This window comes from Pleurodeles waltl, chromosome 4_2 (genome assembly GCF_031143425.1).
Source record: "Pleurodeles waltl isolate 20211129_DDA chromosome 4_2, aPleWal1.hap1.20221129, whole genome shotgun sequence".
NCBI lineage: Eukaryota > Metazoa > Chordata > Amphibia > Caudata > Salamandridae > Pleurodeles > Pleurodeles waltl.
In genome coordinates this window covers 209,549-233,123 of record NC_090443.1, presented here as the reverse complement: position 1 = coordinate 233,123, position 23,575 = coordinate 209,549, and the positions used below count along the sequence as shown (strand labels likewise).

Here is a 23,575-nt window from a genome sequence, read left to right as displayed (position 1 = left end):
AAATACTAGTTAAATTAGAATGCCCCAAAAACATTGAAAACTCCCAAATCTTCAGTTGCCTCAGAGCCGTTAATCAGTGGATGACCTGGAGCCATCTCAAACTAAATACCTCCAAAAAAGAAATACTCATATGTGGTGACTGGAAAAGTTATGACCCTTTATGCGTCTGGCGTGACTATCTAGGACCACCCCCTCAATTATCCAAGGAAGTTAAAAACCTTGGAATCACCATGGATTCCATGTTAACTATGAATGCCCAAGTGGACAAATTAGCACAAACAATCTTCATCACCTTGAAGACTCTACGACGCATCTTTCCCCACCTCGGATTTCCACACAAGGTGCAAGCTACTATTTCGCTTGTACTATCCAAACTGGATTATGCCAATGGCCTTTACCATGGATCATCTCTATTTATTATGAAAAAACTACAACGTATCCAGAACTCCGCAGCCAGGCTACTATTACATGTAAAGCCACAAGCCCACATCTCCTCTGCCTTGAGAGCACTACACTGGTTACCCGTTGCCAGAAGATGCACTTTCAAGCTGCTTTGTATCACCCACAAAGCTATACATTGAACAGGACCGCTTTTTATCAGAAACAAAATAACCAAATACATCCAACAAAGAAACCTCCGCTCAAGATTGGCACCCCGCCTTAGAACACCACCATACAAGAAAACTACTATAGGTGGTACATCCTTCTCAGTTCAAGCAGCCAAACTATGGAATTCATTACCCCCAACTATAAGAGCCACAGATAACTTTCTTGTCTTCAGAAAAGTACTCGAGTTGGCCCTTTCCTTCATAACCACCATATTCAAACAACTATGGACTGCATATGCCTATGTTGATAAATATTTTTTCTGATTATGTATATATTTCTAGTTATGTATAGTTCTTTAGAAAATATGTATGGCTACTATGTCATAACAATAAAATACACACACACTCTTTAAACTTGTTTGACTAAGTATATTTACCCATGGTTCTAATTATGTATTGTATGTACATATGTGTGTGTATTCGTGTGTGTGTGTGTGTGTGTGTATATATATATATATATATGTTCAATGGCATGTGTAGCTGCAGATACACATGCTGTGCATTATCCTGCCGTCTAGTGTTGGGCTCAGAGTGTTACAAGTTGTTTTTCTTCGAAGAAGTCCTTTCGAGTCACGAGACTGAGGGACTCCTCCCTTTCGGCTCCATTGCGCATGTGCGTCAACTCCATCTTAGATTGTTTTCTTTCCGCCATCGGGTTCGGACGTGTTCCTCTTCGCTCCGTATTTCGATTCGGAAAAGTTAGTTAGTTATCGGAAAATTAGACGGTATTGTTTGCGCTCGGTACTGGTTTAGTGTTAGCACATCGACACCGAAGAAAGAAGCGCTCCGGCGGCCCTTCGGGGCTTCCACTCTCCACCGGGGCCTGGTCGGCCCGACCGCTTCCTTCTTCAAACCTCATGGACCGGACCCCCTTCCGCTTCTGCCCCAACTGCCACGCAAAGTATCCTTATACAGACCAACACTTGGTCTGTAATCTGTGTTTGTCTCCTGAACACAGGGAGGATACGTGCAAGGCCTGTCGGGCATTTCGATCCAAGAAAACACTACGAGATCGAAGAGCTCGAAGACTCCAGATGGCGTCGACACCGGCCGAGCACATCGACGTCGAGGAAGAGGAGAGATTCTCCATTCGAGATTCGGACTCGGACGAGTCCGAAAGTGAGCAGCCAAAGACGCAGCTGCAAACCGTGAGTAAACCAGCCCCGGCAAAGACTCACTCAAAGATAATAAAGGCCAAGGGGATGCCACCGCCAACAGGCCATGGCTCAACCCGAAAACACGGTGACCAAACATCGGCACCGAAAAAGGCCTCCCAGCAGCCGAAGACATCCGACTCCGGTCGAGACACCAGCTCCGAACAAACTCTGCACCGAGAGTTCGGCACCCCGAAAGTCAAGAAGGTTTCCTCGGAGCCGAAAAAGACAGTACAAAAAGCTTCGGTGCCGAAACATGCCGCCTCGGAGCCGAAACCAGGCTCCTATACAGAAGAGCAAGGCCTTTCAACTCAATTACAAGGGCACAGATTTGAACAAGAACTGGGCATGGGAGAGCCAGACCATACCCAGAGGAGGTTGCACATACAAAAGGACACGGGGAAAATCCAAACTCTTCCTCCAATAAAAATCAAGCGCAAGCTCGCATTCCAAGAGACGGAAATGCAGCCAAAAGCGAAAGTGGCTAAAGAGAAGACACCAGCAAGGTTCTCGCCACAGCAATCTCCATTACATTCGCCACATCTGTCCCCGGTAGCAACACCCCCAATGATGCAGTCACCAACACACACGGGAATGACCCGGATGCATGGGATTTGTATGATGCACCGGTCTCAGACCATAGTCCAGATTGCTACCCGGCAAGGCCATCACCACCTGAGGACAGCACTGCATACATGCAAGCGGTTTCAAGGGAAGCTTCATTCCATAGTGTAGCAATGCATGCAGAGCCCATAGAGGACGACTTTTTGTTTAACACCCTGTCATCTACTCACAGCTCATACCAAAGCTTGCCAATGCTGCCAGGCATGTTAAAACACGCCAAACAAGTGTTCCAGGACCCAGTAAAAGGCAGTGCCATCACGCCTAGGGTGGAGAAGAAATATAAACCTCCCCCAACTGAACCTGCGTTTATCACACAACAATTAACTCCTGATTCGGTGGTAGTGGGAGCAGCCCCGAAAAGAGCAAACTCCCAATCCTCAGGAGACGCACCACCACCCGACAAGGAAAGTCGGAAATTCGATGCAGCAGGCAAGAGGGTGGCAGCACAGGCAGCCAATCAATGGCGGATTGCCAATTCCCAGGCTCTACTGGCTCGATACGACAGGGCACATGGGGATGAAATGTAACATCTCATTCAGCACCTTCCCAAAGATTACCAGTAACATGCCCAACAGGTTGTTGAGGAAGGTCAAACTATTTCTAACAACCAAATAAGGTCGGCTATGGACTCAGCAGACACCGCGGCAAGGACAGTGAACACTGCAGTAACCATTCGTAGGCACGCATGGTTACGGAGCTCCGGATTTAAGCCAGAAATCCAGCAGGCTGTGCTGAATATGCCGTTCAACCAGCAACAATTGTTTGGGCCGGAGGTGGATACGGCAATAGAAAAACTGAAAAAAGACACGGACACGGCCAAAGCCATGGGCGCGCTCTACTCCCCACAGAGCAGAGGCACTTTTAGGAAGCCGCACTTTAGAGGGGGGTTTCGTTCCCGAACCACAGAACCTTCCACCTCACAAGTCAGACCCACATATCAGGGCCAGTTTCAGAGAGGAGGTTTTCGAGGACAATATAGGGGTGAACAATTCCCTAAAGCAAGAGGGAAATTCCAGAGCCCAAAAACCCCACAAACCAAAGAGTAACTTCAATGTCACAAACCCCCACCACGCAACACCAGTGGGGTGGCGACTTACCGCATATTACCACAACTGGGAACACATAACTATGGACGCATGGGTCCTAGCCATTATCCAACATGGTTATTGCATAGAATTCCTACAATTGCCACCAGATGTGCCTCCAAGAGCACACAATATTTCCAAACAACACTTAGACCTGTTACAACTAGAAGTCCAAGCATTGTTACAAAAACAAGCAATAGAACTAGTACCCAACCATCAAAAAGGAACCGGTGTCTACTCCCTGTATTTCCTAATTCCAAAGAAGGACAAAACACTGAGAACCATATTAGACCTCAGAACACTGAATCTTTACATCAAATCAGATCACTTTCACATGGTAACACTTCAACACGTGATTCCCTTGCTCAAACAGGCCTACATGTCAACATTAGATCTCAAGGATGCTTATTTCTACATACCCATACATCCTTCCCACAGGAAATACTTAAGGTTTGTAATCCAAGGCGTGCATTACCAATTCAAAGTATTACCATTCGGGATAACAACAGCCCCAAGGGTATTCACAAAATGCCTTGCAGTAGTAGCCGCTCACATCAGGAGACAGCACATGCACGTATTTCCTTACTTAGACGATTGGTTGATAAAAACCAGCACTCAGCAACAATGTCTTCTACACACACAATACGTCATAGAAACCCTACACAAACTAGGATTCTCTCTAAACTACCAAAAATCACATCTACAACCGTGCCAAATACAACAATACTTAGGAGCAACAATCGACACACAAAAGGGGATTGCCACTCCAAGCCCACAAAGGGTACAAGCCTTCCAAAATATAATATTTAACATGTACCCAAACCAGCACTATCAAGTGAGGTTTGTAATGAAACTTCTAGGCATGATGTCTTCATGCATACCCATTGTCCCAAACGCAAGACTACACATGCGGCCCTTACAACAGTGCCTAGCAACACAATGGACACAAGCACAGGGTCAACTTCAAGATCTAGTGTTGATAGACCGCCAGACACACTTCTCGCTTCAATGGTGGAATCCTATAAATTTAAACCAAGGGCGGCCATTCCAATACCCAGTGCCTCAATACGTGATCACAACATATGCTTCCATGATGGGGTGGGGAGCACACATCAACCAGCACAGTATACAAGGACAATGGGACGTTCACAAAAAGCAACTGCATATAAATCATTTAGAACTGTTAGCAGTGTTTCTAGCATTGAAAGCATTTCAACCGCTAATAGCCCACAAACACATTCTTGTCAAAACAGACAACATGACAACAATGTATTACCTAAACAAACAAGGAGGGACACACTCATCACAACTGTGTCTCTTAGCACAAAAGATTTGGCATTGGGCGATTCACAATCACATTCGCCTAATAGCACAGTACATCCCAGGGATTCAAAACCAGTTGGCCGACAATCTCAGTCGATATCACCAACAAACACACGAATGGGAAATTCATCCCCAGATACTACAAACTTACTTTCTACGCTGGGGAACACCAGAAATAGACCTATTCGCAACAAAAGAAAACGCAAAATGCCAAGACTTTGCGTCTAGGTATCCACACCCTCAGCCCAAGGGCAATGCGTTGTGGATCAGTTGGTCAGGGATATTTGCTTACGCTTTTCCCCCTCTGCCACTCCTTCCTTATCTGGTAAACAAATTGAGTCAAAACAAACTCAGACTAATACTAATAGCACCAACCTGGGCTCCCCAACCGTGGTATACAACACTACTGGACCTGTCAGTAGTACCTCATATCAAACTACCAAACAGACCAGATCTGTTAACTCAACACAAACAACAGATCAGACACCCGAATCCAGCATCGCTCAATCTAGCAATCTGGCTCCTGAAGTCTTAGAATTTGGACATTTAGACCTTACACAAGAATGTATGGAGGTCATTAAACAAGCTAGAAAACCTACTACAAGACATTGTTATGCAAACAAATGGAAAAGATTTGTTTATTACCGCCATAGTAATCAAATTCAACCACTACATGCTTCTGCAAAAAACATTCTAAGCTACTTATTACACTTACAAAAATCTAAACTAGCATTTTCTTCTATTAAAATACATCTCACAGCAATATCTGCCTATCTGCAGATTACACATATAACATTACTTTTTAGAATCCCAGTCATCAAAGCATTTATGGAGGGTTTAAAAAGAATCATACCCCCGAGAACACCACCAGTCCCCTCGTGGAACCTCAATATTGTATTGACCCGACTCATGGGTCCACCATTTGAACCCATGCACTCTTGTGAGATGCAATACTTAACCTGGAAAGTAGCTTTCCTAATAGCTATCACATCTCTTAGAAGAGTAAGTGAAATACAAGCATTTACTATACAAGAACCCTTCATACAAATACAAATACATAAACATAAAGCGGTTCTCCGTACAAATCCCAAATTCTTACCAAAAGTTATATCACCGTTCCACCTAAACCAAACAGTGGAACTCCCAGTCTTTTTTCCACAACCAGACTCAGTAGCCGAAAGAGTTTCGCAAAACAAAACAATTGTTTGTAGCCTTCCAAAAACCTCATGCAGGAAATCCAATATCCAAACAAGGCATTGCCAGATGGATAGTGAAATGTATTCAGACCTGCTATATTAAAGCAAAAAGAGATCTACCTATTACGCCAAAAGCGCACTCCACTAGGAAGAAAGGCGCCACAATGGCCTTTCTAGGAAATATACCTATGACAGAAATCTGTAAGGCAGCCACATGGTCTACGCCTCATACATTCACAAAACATTACTGTGTAGATGTGTTAACAACACAACAAGCCACAGTAGGACAGGCTGTATTACGAACATTATTTCAGACAACTTCAACTCCTACAGGCTAAACCACCGCTTTTGGGGAGATAACTGCTTACTAGTCTATGCACAGCATGTGTATCTGCAGCTACACATGCCATCGAACGGAAAATGTCACTTACCCAGTGTACATCTGTTCGTGGCATGAGACGCTGCAGATTCACATGCGCCCTCCTGCCTCCCCGGAGCCTGTAGCCGTTTAAGTTGAATAAAACCTGTAAATTTGTAAATTATGTAAATACTTACTAGTTTTATACACATTATGTACATACATACTTACTCCATTGCATGGGCACCTTTACTATATACACAATTCCTACCTCACCCTCTGCGGGGAAAACAATCTAAGATGGAGTCGACGCCCATGCACGATGGAGCCGAAAGGGAGGAGTCCCTCGGTCTTGTGACTCGAAAAGACTTCTTCGAAGAAAAACAACTTGTAACACTCCGAGCCCAACACTAGATGGCAGGATAATGCACAGTATGTGAATCTGCAGTGTCTCATGCCACGAACAGATGTACACTGGGTAAGTGACATTTTCCATATATGTATATGTGTATGTTGTTTCTGTGCTTGGCATGTTTGTGGGTCATTGCATGGCTCCTGGGTGGGTTGATATACTAGATATCTATGAATCCCTGCTCTCATCCTATCACACTTATCTACCCACCATCATATGTCATGTCTCTATCAATCTATCCACCATCCCCACTCTGACTCATCCCAAATCCATTCTACTACTTTCATCTTCTAAATAACTCTGCCTAAGCTCTTCCCTCCGCTTCCACATCTAACTCAGAAAACCTCACTCTACTACCATGACCTCCCAAACAACCCTACTAAATTCGCCCTCATTTATCTCACCCTGCTACTATGATCTCCCTAACTCTTCCACAGAATCTTCCCTCCTCCATCCCCCTTTACTCATCCCAAGCCCCTGGGATGAGTAAATGAGGGATATACTCCCAATTAACACTTCTGGATTTCTTTCCTCCTCCACCCCTCCATTACTCCAGCCAATCTAACTAACAAACTCTCATATCCACGGCTCAAATTAACCCATAATAATACTAAAACTGTACTCTTATTTCCCGATACTAATCCATCACTAATTCTTGTTGGGTTCCGGAGTAGCGTGCTACTTGCCGAAAAGCGCTTTGACGCCTCATCAGGGGTAGTAAGTGCTATATAAATACAATTACAATTATTGTCAATGCATAACCCTTTACTAGGCTCTTTAGACCTTGGCACCTCTTTTTTTTATTCACATAAGATGTCCCTCTCTGGTATGTGGGGTGGCAAATATACTTTGGCAAAAGCAGCTATAATGTCTATGCGCATATCCAGTAGCACTCAGAACACTCCACCAGTGACTACCTATCATCTCTTATATACACTCTTCCTTAAAGTGACCAGATTGCATTAGGATCTACTCGGGTTGTAAGTGTGCATGCTTGTTTTTTCCTTGTTTAGTAATTCGTCCCTTTTCCACATTTTCTGTGGTTTCTTCATTGAAGTCTTGGTCTCTGGTCATCCATGAACAAATGTCATGTTTGCATTTGCTTTCCATCTACAGCTTTGAAGACTAGGCCTCCTCACTTGTAGGACCCAGTTGGATCCTGCAACAGTAGTTGAGAATGTAACCTCACCCCAGAAATAGAATCCAAAATACCCCCAAACTGTTCCAGTAACCCCAGATGTGTGGATAGTTTTGCGCTATAATAAACTCTTCCTAATTTATGGGTTCCTTGCTTATCCATGCATAAATATGTTAGCTAGCTACAGATTCCCTTTTCCCATTTTTAGGGCTTGTATTGTTGGGCGAGAACAGATACGAAGATCATAACGCATTAATGAAATTCTTTAGACTCAGTAGTGGAGCAACAATGCTTTCTACATAATATATATTTTACCTATTTTTTTGTTTTGCAGGTGTTTATATAGCACAACTAACCAGTTCAATAATATATATTGGTGAGCATGTCTCATACAGGAGACTTACAAGGAGTAGTTTTACTGGTTAAGTAGCCAAGTTTAAAGGCCTTTTCTGAATTACAGGAGATGTGTAATGGTACGATTTTCTAGTGGAGTAAATTCAAGTTTGGTTCTGTTTGAAATCTGCCTTTTCTGAATGGTCACCCCATACTTTTCACCTTTTGCTGAAACCTATATTTTTGTTGGCTTTAGAAGTCTGTGCACTTTAAACAAATGCTTACCCATGGTAATGGACCTTGTGCTTCCTCTTTAAACATAGTCGAATTGGCAATTCCTAATTGGTATGTTTAATTTGTCTGTACATCCCTAATGTTTAATCAAGGTGCATCCAGTGCCTGGAAGTTAAATGCCACTAGTGGATTACGCACCTTTGGTGCCATTCTCTAGAGCGGCCGTGTAAACATGGCTTCAGGCCTACCATTGTAGCCTGGCTGTTGCGGTTTTAAATCTGCAGCTCAACCTGTCAAAAGGATCCTTTTTGACAGGAGACAACATCCATTTCAAATATTGAGTCACCCCTTTGTGTAAGCCCTGTTGTCCATAAGGTTGCATGCATGTTATTTAAAAGTGGAACATGTAGAACATTAATATTACCATGTCTGCTGTGTTTCTACAGTGACAACGCCCAAAAAGCTTTGTTCACTGTGGTAGGCCTAGCTGTCCTGTGTAGAAAACCAGAGTGAAAATTAAATTACTAATATTGTATTGCAGAATAGGACCAGCTAGAAAAATAATTGAACAATTCTAAATTCCACAGAATATGTAGGGTGTGGGCCTCCTTTTGACAGCACAACACAGTGTAAAGTTCTGCTTAACAGGTATACTGAGTTCACTTGAAAAGTAGAGAATAGAATGCCAAGACCATTTTGCGTGTCCACTGTCTGATTGCCGTCTCTGGGTTTGTTGTTCGTACAGTAGCTGCTACAAATGGGATTTTACTGTTAGATGTGGGAAGACACTAGGATGACTATATTTTGCTCCCCACTCATACCTCAAGCCCTCAGATTCCAAGTTTAAAGTTGGCAAAGACTTTGTCCCTTGCACATGGCATTTCAGGTCTGTTTGCAGAAGGCAAACTACTGCAAATGTAGGTGGGTCAGGGTCTGGGAACTTTTACCACTTTGGTGAGGGAGGGGCCAGGAGTCACCCCTGCTCACTAGCTCCTTTCAGGCTTAAATGTGGCATATCTAGGCACCCACTTGAGAACACTTCCTGGACCTTTAGAAGAGAACTAGGCCTGCTGCCTGTTATGTAAGAGGAGCCATGAAGGACTGGACCTGCTCCCTCTTATACCCAGGACAAAGAAGTGGACTCCAGAGGTCAGTTGAATGACCTCCTCTCTGGCTATAGGGAGACAACAAGTTGCAAGAGGCCTTTTCCTGGAAGTACCCATCTGATCAATGGCAACTGGACCTGGACTGATCCCTGTTGGCCTCTGCGTGACGCACACTGTGTCTCTGAGTGCCTCTCCTGAGGTGGTTGTCGGGCTTTTAAAGTGTACTCCCATGGTAGATTAGTTTTAAGTCAGAGGGTAAAATCTTTAACCAGGACAGACCTAGTTGGTGTATCCGACATGCACTCTGTTGAGGTCAGCCTTAAATTGCAGCTAGATCCCAGTCTACCTCGACCATTGACTAGCATTTGTTCTTTGTTCTTTTTGGCGTTAATTCTACTTAAAACTTTAAAAAAAATCAGATCTCCTGTTCCCCTTGTTGAATTTGTATCATTTTGGTCTCATTTTTTATTTAATTTTACTCTACTTTTGTTTTTATTCGGTTTAGGATTATTTATTGTTTTGCATAAATACTTTACACTTTGTCCTAAATTAAGCCTTTCTGCTCTTTGCCGCAACTACCAGGGTGTTGGGCTCATGTTAATTTAGTGACAAGGGTTGTGATTATTTCTTGAAATTGTAATTACCCACCCTAAATAATCCAATTTCTTGCTTACAAATGTTTGTGTAAAGGCCGGTCTAGTACTTTTATGAAAGTTTACAGTTAATGTTTTATAAAGTAAATAAATATGCAAGGCAGGGTGATTATATTGCTTTGTGTACTGCCTTTTGGCCAATAAATTCACAGTTCACCCTCATTCATTACAATGTATCTCACAGTTCACAGCAGCTCAGTCTGGCTTTTTTTCAGTAGGCATGCTGGTGTTCAAGATACAGAGCTTCACTGCATGATTTGATTTTGCTGGACTGCTTGTAAATTCTTTTGAATTCTGTCCCTGTCCTCATGTGCATCCTGTGTCCCTCTGTGCTTAACAGGATACGTCTATAAATGAATCCTTCTGCTGTTCCTCAAAAAATTGCAATGTAATTGACTATCAAGGAAGAAGCTCACTGCAAGATGAAGCTAAAATATGTACATTATAAGGCTTCAAGTTTGGAATAAAAGGAAATGCCTAGACTTTAAAGCTGTAATGCCATGGGCTAGCAAGTTTCCTTCACGAAATGAAAATTGTTTGTCATAGATCCCTTGGTGAGCAAGTGACTCCTGTTGGTGCTATAGAAAAAAATTAAGAACAAGCAGAGGACTGCTTGGAAGGGGGCTTTACTAACAATGCACATTGAAATAAAACTGATAATGCAGTTAAGCCTCTTAATCACAAAGATATTCATATGTTCTGCTGAGCTGTATTACCCGCTTGCAAACAATGAATTTAATACTACTGGCTACATATACCAGTAACAACTTGCTTAATAGAACTAACCAATCAAAATATAACAAGTGCACAACTTGGTGAATGTGGCATCCTTCATGCTGCCGCACACCTCATCAAGGACCTGAAGATAAATCAGCACATCATCCCTACCTGATGGAACTCCACAAGCTCTTCTGGCCTGCCTGCATCATATTTAGAATCTGTTGCATCATCTACAAGGTCATTATGACCAGCAACCCTGCATTCCTGGCTTACAACGTCACACATTGAGTAGTTCTCTGCGCACCCAAAGCTTGAGCTCCATTTGATTTGAAAGAAGTGTAAGAAAAAAAGGCAACATGCTTTCTCTCTTTGCCCAGGATTTTAAAAGACATCCCTCTATCCATCAAGCCTACCCTACCTCTGTCTCAGTGTAGGAGAAAGCACCTTTTTCAACAATGCATCATGAAAAAATAACAGTCCACTTCTATTGTCCCAACCCAGCTACCCTCCAGCCACTCACTGACTGTATTTTTGCATTTGACCCTAGGCAGTACCCAGCTGCCTTTTTGCTCTGTTGACATACTAGAAACACCAAATACCATATATGTGCTCTGTAAGATTATGGATACATGGTTGAATGAAGGAATCCACAGCTCATACATAAGACTTTCTAGAGACCGATGCCTTTCTTGCAAGTAAGCAGAAGGTAAATAATATTTGTCTCAAGCAACTAGTAAGTAGTATGTGTTTTTTTCTAGACCAGCCGTCAGCCTGATCAGTGAAATGCTGCCAAACCTACTATTCTGACTACTTTTGGTGGAAGCTTTATCAAAGCTAATTAGGTGCCCTCAAGTACAAGAACAAAAATAGTTTTAGAAATATTTTCAGTAGAGTCAGGAGACAAACCTCTTATAGGGTTCCTTATTTCTTTCTCCAATTTCACAAATCATTACAGCAATAGATTAATTGCATTACTGTTGGGGATCTTGCTTCCTGTTCAGTCAGACTCATGGGGTTAGGTCTGAGACTTTCATATCCACTACATGTCACGCAGGACCCTATTTTCATTCCCTTCACGGACAGCCTTGCTGCGATGTTTTAGGTAGGGAGCTAGGTAGAGACATAGGTCCTGATTTAGATCTTGGTGGAGGGGGTTACTTTTGTCACAAACGTGACAGTTATACAGTTATTCTGTTCAGTGTATTACGATTTCCATAGAATATATAACTAAATAGTTATACAGCGGATGGGCTAGCCATCATGTTTGTGACAGAGTAACCTTGTCCGCCAGGATCTAAATCGGGCCTTTAGCTTTGTTCATTTTGATGTCTCAACGCATCATGGATGTCGGACAAAAAAAGACATAGGGGTTGCGGAGTGTTGCGTGTTGATGCAGTTTGGTGTGAGCTTGTTTGGCTCTGAAGCTTTCTCTCAGTGCCTACCAGAGCCTGAGGGCAGTAGTGGGTCAAGCCTTCTTTCTCCCTTGCTCAGGAATAGATGACAGACTCCCACATGAGCATGCTTTTCCTTGGCATAAGGGCTTTTAAATGAGCAGGGTTTCATCCTATGGCTCGGTGTTAAGGTGGTGCTCACTGGCTTTAATCTCTTCTTAGTGCAGGGCGCTGCTGGTATCTACCTTGATGATCTTCGTCTGTGACGCTTGTGGATGACTTCTCAGGGCTGGGCATTGTTTGGTCTACTGGGACCTGCAGAGACATGACTTCTCTGTGCTGGGAACTGTTTGCCAAACATGTCCGGAGTCTCAGTGGATGACTGCTGCACCCCATTCCTTTCCCTTTGGTAACCCTAAGTTTTTTTAAATTGAAACTCACAGGTGGTGTTGTCGGATATTTTGTGTTGCACTCCGAACAAAATTAAGACGGTGTGCGTTCCATCAGCCTCTTCCTAGCTGCATTCTCTGAGACAAGCTTGGCAGAGATCAAAGTAAAAAAAAAAACCTCTGCGTTGTGGAGCAGTGCTTAGGCTTCCTGGGAATCAAAGCGCAACGATCCTGGTCAGTAGAAAAATAGCATTTTGCCATTGAGAGAACTGTGGTAAGTGATTGTTATCCAAGTCATCGGTCTCGAAGAGTGGGCAGTTAAGCCTGAAAAAGCCACGAGAAACATGTCTATCTCGGAACCATTGCTGACTGAATATGTCCGCATGGTGGATTTTTTTTTTTAGGTATTGTCGGTGGCCATGCACATTGTAGACTAATGTATAAGTCTCAGGAGATCCTGTGAGTGGAAGCTTCTTTGAAGAAAAATATAGTTGTAATATTCAAGCCCACCACTAGATGGTAGGAGAGTGTAGAGCATATGTATCTGCAGCCATACCTTACAAACCAGTATTTTTCCAGTAGAGTCCTATCTTGAACAGAAAAACAATAAAGATTCCAGGCACGGGCATTAAGAATGTCCCAAAATGATGCTCTCCTCCTTAACTTGACAAGGAAGCTTCTATAACCAGTTCCACCTTCCACATCTTTCAGCAAAGTTTAAGTTAAGAGCTTACAACACCAGGTTCTTAAGAACGTTGTACCTGACAAATGTGCGCCTGCGCACACAGTTGAACACCTAGTTGAACAATTTTGAGGTCAGCTTGCAACCCAGTTTGCTAATAACTCCACATGCCATAACCTCTTTAGCATGCTCTTAATGGAGCATGGTCACTTGGTAGGAGGCAGAATCTGGCAGTCTGTGGATCCTGCAGGTAGGTCGTAGGGGATGTTACCTCCTATTCCTTTCTTCCCTGGTGCACATTTCAGACCCCATTGTCGTCCCCCCAAACACACTACCTTGGTCATGTACGTCCGCGACCCTGGAGAGTGGACCTGTGAGCTCCTCTTTTCATATTCCTGTCCTGCCAGCTCATCTGCGCCTCTTGTGGTTGGACTGGAGTATTATCAGTTCGCTTTGCTCCCCTTTGATCTCACCAGTGCCTCTTGAATGTTCATGAAAATGATAGCAGTGGTGACATCTCGTCTTCGGAGGTCTGAAGTAAGAGTCTTCCCCTACCTCGACAAGTGGCTTTTGAAGGCATGCTCACCCCAGGCAGAGACGCTGCCTCCAGATTACAGCAAACCTACTGTCATCTTTGGGGTTCTCTATCAACCTGCCAAAGTCACACCTGGCTCCTTCTCAGGAGCTCCACTCCATCGAAGCCATGCTGGACTCTTTTTTTAGTAGAGACCCGCACCTGATCGGGACTTTAGGTGGCTTATGCAGTAAATGACGCCAAGGCCCAGCAACGTCTTGTCCCAGGCCTTCCTTCTGGGCGCAAAGTTGAAGGGAAAAGGCAAAGGCGCCAAAACCAATGGAGTGGCGGGAAAAATGTGTCAATTGGAGGTCGTGCGTCTCTTGAATTGCACCCTTGGGCACTATGCCAGAATAAGTGGGGGCAAATGCGAGGCCTAGCCACTGCTTCAGGCTGGGATGCTGCTGGACTGAAAGACCCACCCACACCCAAAAAGCAAAGGATCGTCACAATGACAGGGGGTGAAGAAGGCAGCTGAAGGAGCTTAAGAACTTTGGGAAAGCCACCACGGGGGGTGCAGAATGGGTACTTACCTTGGGATGCCTCAAGGCCGGGTAAAGCGGTCTGTGAGGGGAAGGGGCACACAACACAGTACTCGCATCCCGGCCCGCCCGCCAGTCGGTGACGTACCCCATATACTCCAAGTTAGTGAGTTGGGCCTAAATTAAAGAGATGGTGGAATACCCTCCCCCCCCCCCCTACAAAAATGGTGAAGCTCCCACTCAAAGACCCCAGTTACCAGAAATAAATGTCGAATTGATACAGGCACTAATTTGACTATTAACTATCATAAATGTGTCAGGTCATTTTATTTATGACTTAATGATCCAGGGAATGGATTTATGCTTTGAATCATGATCATGCTTCTTAAGTGTAAGATTGATTTATGACTTGATGGAACTGTTCTAAGGATTTATGACTTTATTTTATGACCGGTTGTCATTATGGCATGCTCTGATTTTGGCAACAGAATAGTCGGTTGGGGTAAATAAAAAGTGAAATAAAGCTGTGGCTCTTATCTTCCAAATGCATCAAGTTTAAGCTGTGCATTCATGAGTGGGAGTTGCCGCGTGCGAAGTTCAGTTTTGTGTCTTTCCACCAGGAAATTTAGTCTAATACATTCAGGCTATGATCCCGATCTTTCAGGTTCTGATCCCGATATTTTAGCCTTTGATCCTGGATTTCAGTGTAGTCATCTCTGAGGCTGCTGGAACTGATGGCCTCCTGCATCCTGCTGGTCGAGCACGCCAAGTGGCATGTGCGAGCTCTGCAGTGGGATCTGAAGTCCCATTGGACCCAACATTAAGAGGAGGTTTCCGACCATTTTCAGATTTTGGAGGAGACTGCAAGAGATCTGCAGTGGTGGCTGCAGGACTGCGATTGGTTCATTCGCAAACCACCACTCCCCATTCGCCACCCAGAGCTGACCGTTGTGGCCAATTGCTTCTGGTTGGGGCTGCAGTTTGGGAGTGGTGGAGATCAGATTTATGTTGTCCGGCAGAGTCCCAGCTTTATATTAGACTTCTGGAGCATGAGGGCAATCTGCTTGGTGCTGAAAGCCTTCCTGCTGTCCATCAAAGGGAGACTAGTACATGTGCTCAGAGACATCACCACCATGTGATACTGCAACAAAAAGGCCGATGTGGGGGTCATGGACCCTGTGCCAGGGGCATGGCACCTTTGGAAAATGGTTGGACCTCCAAGGGATTTTCCTGGTAGTATTCCACCTGGCAGGATTCTTGAACGCCCGGCGGACAAGCTCAGCCGTCAGCGCCTATCAGATCACGAATGGCGGGTACAAACACAAAAGTGGTGCAAGGTCTTCTCCGAGAATAGGGGTAACCTTGGCTCAATCGGCAGCTGAGAATGCAAAATGTTAGCACTTCTGCGTGTTGGAGTTTCTAAGACATCTCTTGCTCTGAGAATTGCTCTGAGACTTGTTTGCCTTGAGTGGAACTTGGAACTCCTGTATGCCTTTCTTTGATACCACGCAGATGAGGTACCATTTTTATCGAGAGACTTGGAGGAACACAGAATAGAAGAACAAGTGCTATTTCCCCTTGTCTTTCTCTATATTTTGTCCTTCCAAATTTAGGACAGTGTGTAAAAAAGACTATAATTTGAGAAATGCCCTGTAATTCACATGCTATTACTGAGACCCTGGAATTCAGAGATGTGCAAATAACCACTGCTTCTCAACACCTTATCTTGTGCACATTTTGGAAATACAAAGGTTTCTTTGATAATTATTTTTGACTGTTTATATTTCACCAAATTAATTGCTGTATACCCGGTATAGAATGAAAACCTGTTGCAAGGTGCAGCTCCATTATTAGCTCTGGGTACCTAGGGTCCTTGATGAACCTACAAGCCCTATATATCCCCGCAACCAGAAGAGTCCAGCAGACTTAACGGTATATTGCTTTTGAAAATCTGACATCGCAGAAAAAAATTAGAGTAAAACGTGGAGAGAAATGGCTGTTTTTTCACCTCAATTTTAATATTTTTTTATTTCAGCTTTTATGGGAATACCTTGTAGGCTCTACACAAATGACTGACCCCTTTCTGAATTCAGAATTTTGTCTACTATTCAGAAATGTTTAGCTGCCCAGGATCCAGCATTGGTTTCACACCCATTTCTGTCACTAACTGGAAGGAGGCTAAAAGCACAAAAAAATAGTAAAAATAGTGTATGTTTCAGTAAAATGCCAAAATTGTGTTGAAAAATGTGGTTTTCTGATTCAAGTCTGCCTGTTCCTGAAAGCTGGGAAGATGGTGATTTTAGCACCGCAAACCCTTTGTTGATGCCATTTTCAGGGGGGATAAAACACAAGCGTTTCTCTGCAGCCCCTTTTTTCCCTTTTCCCCATTTTTTGTTTAAATATTTTTTTGCTGTATTTTGGCTAATTTCTTGGTCTCCTCCAGGGGAACCCACAAACACTGGGCACCTCTAGAGTCCCTAGGATATTGGAAAGAAAGGACGCAAATTTAGAGTGGCTAGGTTATGTGGGCAAAAAATTGTGAGGGCCTAAGTTGGAACTGCCCCAAATAGCCAAAACAAAGGCTTGGCTAACCAATAGATTGCGACCTGTTTTCTTGTAATTTCCCAGTCACCACCCACCTCCCCTGAGAATTGAAAATAGGGAGATTGATAGCTTTTTCTTTGTGTTTAAATACTGTACTTTCAATCACAATTTAAGGAGTCTGTGTTTCTGGTGGTTTTTGGGTTTCGGACCACGAGTCATTTTCTAAACTAAAAGGCAGCTTTCCTAGCAAACAAGTCGTAATATTCCAAAACGTACACTAGATGGCAGGGTAGTGCACAGTATGTGATCTACTGTACTACAGCCTGCATACATTTGGCTACAAATAAGTAAGATGTTCATTCTTTTTGACGTTCTTTCTCGTTCCGCCTGTGGCACAGACAATTCCCGACCAGCTGTAAACGAGGGAGAGGGATGACTAAAAGTGTGTAGCTTACTATATAGGTACTTTTTTCGAACAAGTGGTTTCCCTGGAAGAGCTAATCTGAGGGATGCATAAAATTGGCTTCTCTTTAAAACGCGGTAAATGCTTAAACTATAATAATGAATACTTTTTGAAATTTTCTAAGCAGCAGAAATCGTTGAGGACAGTGTAAACGTTATTGGCGGAAAATTCGATGTGCATGTGAAAGGTCATCTCATTTCCTAAATTGTCAGCTTCTCTCCATTATGTCCAAGGTGTTTCGTCATCTACGAAATGGTCAAACGGTAAAGTTCTTAGAATAGGGAACGCCTGCAGCTTTTCTAGTGACACTTAGGAAAAATGAGGGGACATCTCTACAACAGACAACATTTGCTTTACCTTCCGATTCCATCTAAGATTCGGGACGTAAAATACTTTTAGATATACCTGTGTTTTGGCAATAAGGTGTTTCAAGTCCTGATTAACAATTCCTTAGTCCAGTAATTTCAGATTCTGTACTGCTGATTTGAGTCGGACCACACAACTCTTGGGTATTGCATAGTACTAACAGCTTGAATGCCTACCAAAGACTCGTTGGATGTAGTTTAAGATTGGTGGTCCATTTTGGAAGAATAACAGTTGCTGCTCTGTTAAATGCTCTTCTGGTACTGCCAGTGAGAAATTAATAAGTTGTAAGTGCCTGGGTAGTGGTGATTCATGATACTTAACTGAAACCCTGTTTCAGAATAACAAATATGATGTGAATGTACTTTTATGATTTTATCTAAAGTTGAGCAAAGGTTGCTTGATTGATTGATTGAACAGAAACCATCCATTGTGTTGTGACATGCAGTTGCCACTGTGAATATCATGCTTTTTAAGGCGTATTAATATTGAACAGTTGCAGATAGTTGTAAACCATCTAGTGTTCTCCCCACTGCCTTTATTTGATGATCAGCAAAAAGTTTGTGATTATGTAATTTAAATTGGGGAGTGCACCTTTCCACTGGAAACTTATTTTTTTCCATTTTGCTTGCTTTTCCCTAGGTTCCTCTGGTTCTTTTAAGGTCTCACACTCCGGTGAATCCTACCTGAACCTGCAGGCCCTGAACGGGGATGCCTATCAAAGTTCTCAGCTCGGAGCCAACATACCACCTCAGGTGGGTGAGGATGAATGAATTACATGATAAAAGCAGCTGTCTGTCAACATAAAATGGCTTGCTCTGTTTAAGTGTTTGTTGGTTGTATTTAAATGTTTTATTATCACTAGTCATTTGGCCAGTTATTAATTTTAGGGTTTTCAGAAAATGTTTCGGGATTGTCGGTAAGTGCAGATGTAAACCTTCAATTTATGAATAATCCTGCACTGGGGTATCTGTTGGTGCACCAGCATCATCATTGGTATGTCCAGAGGTTTCTGTTGCTCCGGGAGTGTTTGACGTTTTGCTGCCCAGTACCATATTAGTAAAATGGTTTGACTTTCACACCCTGCCCAAATATACGACTATAGAAGAATTCTCTCTCTTAATAATTGCCTGAACTTGGCCAACTCATGTACTTCAACTTTGAGATGGTGCTACTTAGGCGTTCAGGTAGATACTTCTAACTGGTCTGAACTTTGGCTTCAGGTGTGAGGGTGTCCTAAAACTGACAATCAGGGAGCGGGAGTCAAAGCTTTACATTGCAAAGCATAAGATATCCATGTCATAGGGCATTCCTTTGCCCTGAGGTCTGTCCCACATGACATCCAGTCTGACTCGTATTCTGCCAAAGTCTAAAATGTGCCATATGTGCAAAAAACCCAAGTGGAACTTGTCCTCGTCCCACAACTCAAAGTATGGCTAGATTTTGCCAGGGAGTCATTCAAAGGGTCCAGCATCTGCTGACATTAAGCCAGTCTCATATTTGATCCCTGCGCACCCCAAATTTCCTCAGCTCTCTTCGACCCTGCAGTAAATAACGGCCTGCAAGGATGGCTTACTGCATTTTTTCTGATGTTGCATCTCCCTCTGGCGCGTCTTCTGGTCCCACTGAGCTGCAAGGATTCACATTTCAACTTCTGCTGTTTCCAGGCCCATCCCCACGCCAGTCAGGATTTCCACTCTGAGCTCAGTGTCTGCACCATCCAATTGCAGTGCTGCCCTGTCGGATAGGAATACACCACACCCTCCAGCATTCCCACTGGCGGTGGAGGTGTCTTCCGCCGTGGGGTTTTGGGTGGTTCATTATATGGCGGTCTGGGTCGCCATGCCGAATGGCGGTATTTACCGCCACCGCCGACATGGCGGCCCAGACCGCCATGTACATAATGAGCCCTATAATGTCCCTAATGACACTGATGAGGTTGAGGAGGCGTTACAGCTACTCCACCCTCATTACACTTATAAAGGGCTGTACTTTGTTTTTGAAAATGCTGGTGGGCTTGATACCTCACCAGAGACTGAGCTGGACTAGACATCTGATCTGACAACTGAAGAAAGTGCCTTTCTCTATAGTAGTGCAAAGAGCAGCAGAAATGCAGGACTTGCAGTTGCCCAAGCCAATTTATTGACTGAAATTCTTTGGCCAGGTCCAACTTCATCTGAACCTCTGTTACCAGAGGTGCTTACGGGACACTCCCAAGGCCACTTGGTCTAAGCCTGACTCAGATCCCCTGATAAGCCCCCCTGGGGCCAGACAGCACAGACTGGGGAGCCTAAATTTTCGACTAGGCACCCAGTGCCTGAAAGTCTTGTGATGCAGGTGCCCACAGTTAAAGTCTGTCCTAATGCTTTTCCTTTGAACCTTGCGCCCTTAACACCCCTGGATAGTAAGTTGAAACATAATGATGCCTTTGTCAAGAAAATGTTATCTTCAGCTCTCTTAGATGTATGTTCTTTGAATGAGTTCTGCCTTTTAGGCAGGTACACCCGTACCTTATTGGGCATAGCCAGTGTGATTTTGCATGTTGTTCTAGATAAGTTCAGGAACTCATTGGCCCAAACAATCCAAGACCGTGAGGGCACAGCAGAATTCGCGCTGCAGGCCGGCCTGGAAACCTTCGGCTGCATAGCACGTGCTGGTTGCACCAGTGCACTATTCAGAAGATACGCTTGGAAGTGCTCAAATGGCTTTTCAGATAATGTACAAGAGCCCCTTATCCTTATGGGTGCAAAGCCCTTTGATTGCTCTAGGCTGTTAGTAGAAAAGGCAGCTCATCACTAGAATGATTCAAAGATGGTCGCGCCACAGCTCAATCTTTGGGGTTATGTCCCCAGCCATGCAACTACACCATCAGTGTGGGAAATGTAGGTGCTCTTTCAGAGGCCTGACTTACCAGCAGCATCAACCACCCTTGCCAGTGCAGTAGCAGACTCTGCCTTTTCAGGAAGTGTGTGTGGTTCTGGCCGAGGTGTTAACTCCTGCAGGGATGGTTATCCTACAGCTATTCCTCCCTTTCTGCACTAGTCCCCAAACTGCTTTGATTTGCCCTCTTATGCCCTGGATCAGCCGGCTGGAAATCAAGCACGTCAGATTGATTTTACAGATTGTTCAAAGAAGCTATGTCTCACCTTTTATATCATCCCACTTTTTATTGCCTGTACATCAGAGCCATTTTGATCGGATCACATTGCTGTCTTGGTACAAGAAGTGCATTTCCTGCTGCTCAAAGGTGCCATAGAGCAGATGCTGGACTCACAGAATTACAAAGGTGCTATCTGCAGTCGTCCTCATCCCAAAAAAGAGCAAGGTGTCATGCCACTACTAGACAGTCGGCCATTAAATGCTTTTTTGAAGAAATACAAATTCAAAATGCTTACACTGCCTTCTGTCTGATCTGTGTTCACTGAAATGGATGCTGTCCCTGGACTTAGAGTATTCCTTCTTTCATATACATGTCCTGAAGTCGCTATCCTTCAATTAGCAGTGCTGCCCTTCATCCCTACCTCCGGGGTGGGGGCTGTCAGTTTATCTTCGAAGGTTTCGGATACATGTATTCCCTTACTTCGTGGCTGGCTGTTGAATGATGGTCTCACTGTGGTTCTGCACAGATCACCTTCGGACAACAGCATGGCTCTAGGATCTAGGAGTTCTTTGAAAGAGCGTACAGGATCTCCTTCCTAGGTGCTACTGAGACACAATATTATTCAAGGTTCTAACTCTGCAGCAAGTCTGGGGCATTCAGGATATGATCCTGATGTTTTGGGCTCAGTCCTGGGTCTCCATTAGAACGGTTGTGAGGCTTCCTGTCGTTCTGCCCTTGTGCGTCCCCTATATGTATGCCATATGGCACTTGGAACCCCAGGTTAAAATGGTTTCAGCACTGCTACTTGTCTCTGACTGTCCAGATCTTTCAAGGGACGACTTAGGACCCTATTCCCTCCCCGCCCGGATATCACAGTTGCAACAAATGCATCTCTACTGGATTTAGGGAGGCGTTTAGGAGAGGTGAAGATCAGGAGCCTCTTTTCTCTAGTGAATAACTAGTCCCTTTTGGGGCTTTAGGCGATCTGCCTGGTTCTGAAAGTCTTCCTATTGACCTTCAAAGGAACTTGGATGCAGGTCCCAACCGAGAACACAATTGTCATGTGATACTAAACCAAGCAGTGCGATTTGGGTCCATAGATCCTGTGCCAGGAGGCACAGCCCCTCTGGAGGTGACTGACCAGCAGATCACCTTTTTGATAACTAACCACCTAGCAGGATGCATAAATGCCAGAGCAGCCAAACTGAGTAGGCATCTGCTGGCAGACCTCAAGTGGCATTTCTACCAAGAGGTAGGTCAGGACATTGCTAATCATTAGGGCATGTTCTGGCTAGATCTTTTCACAACCATCAAATGTGCAGTGTCACAGCATCTGTGCACTGATGTTTCCTCCAAGAAGGTAATTCCATTGGCTATCGGACACAGGTCTCTTCTATGAATTCTCACCAGTTCCTCTGCTACCTCGAGTTCTAGGAATAATGAGGGCATACCCAGGAACTTCTTAAGGATTTTGGGGGCCCTGGGTCAAGCGTATTTTGGGGCCCTGCTCAGCACAGCAGGGAATTTATGATCTAATTTCAGCTTTTTCATGCCCTCTTTGGCCAGGTCACCAACACTGCACAGGCACACATGTACAAATTCCAAATGTGTTTCCATCTAATATTCAGGGATGGGGTTATGTGTTTTCAATATTGTAACACCACAGCAGCTTACTAATTTTATTGCGAATAATCTCTGTGACCGACTGCTATTTATCATATGTGAGGTCCAGGTTAGATCTAAAAGGAACTTTTCTATGGTTGGTGCATGGTGTTGAAAAACAAACTTTTGTCTGCAAAATGTCTGTAATAGACTCCCACACATCACTTGTATTAAAATAAAATTAAAGGAAGTTTGTATTTAAAAACAATTTATGTTTAAGAATCATTTGAGGTCATAAGGAAAGGACTGTGTGGAGAACAGAGCTGATCTATTAAGGGGCCCCCTGAAAGGTTTTGGCCCTGGGGCAGAGCCGGCTTTGCCCATGCCAATAAAACGTCTCTGAGCATACCAGCCCTAAGTCAACTTAACGGCCTCAGACTGAGCCAGGAGCATGTGGTACATGAGCATGAGCGTTTACCCTGCATCTGGCAAGCCTGTTGGAGGACCTTCTGACTAAGAAACTCAGAAGGATCCTGAACCCAAATCTCTGCAACCTACACCTTCATGCATGGCTATTGAGTGGTGAAAGTTAAATTGTTTTGACTTGCCCCTAAAGTGGTGGATGTCATTCTTGCATCCAGACGCCCATATGTGGTGGACACTGGGAAAAGACTGTCTTATTTTGCAGAATAGGCTACATACTCTTATGTATTGTTGTTTTTGTCATTGCCCCTGCACAAACTTGCAGTGATTGCAGTTGTCTACCTTTTCAGCCTTTTTATATTTGTCTGATCAACTCTCACTTTAAGTCACCAGTTGGGATGAATTTCCTGAAGAGCCTGACACACACATTCTCTCCAAAACCGTTTGACATGCCTCAGTAGAACCTAAATCTGGTCCTGACTTTATGTACAAGCTATTCAAGACGATGCACAGTTGCTCGCAACAGCTTCTACGATAAAGACAGTCGTTATTATCGGCATCACTTTTGGGTGCCACGTGAGTGAGATAGAGGTGCTCAACATGCAACCCTTTTACACC

The 23,575-nt window shown here is 43.9% G+C and overlaps 1 protein-coding gene across 1 annotated transcript in view; it reads left to right on the top strand.

Annotated features, from left to right (window-relative positions):
- Nucleotides 1-23,575, top strand: part of LOC138292016 (pre-B-cell leukemia transcription factor 1-like) — a 226,727-nt gene that overhangs the window by 162,043 nt on the left and 41,109 nt on the right. Inside the window, exon 7 of the mRNA XM_069230330.1 lies at nucleotides 18,475-18,587. Coding sequence (XP_069086431.1) covers nucleotides 18,475-18,587 — 113 coding nt within the window. The remainder of the gene's footprint in view (nucleotides 1-18,474; nucleotides 18,588-23,575) is intronic.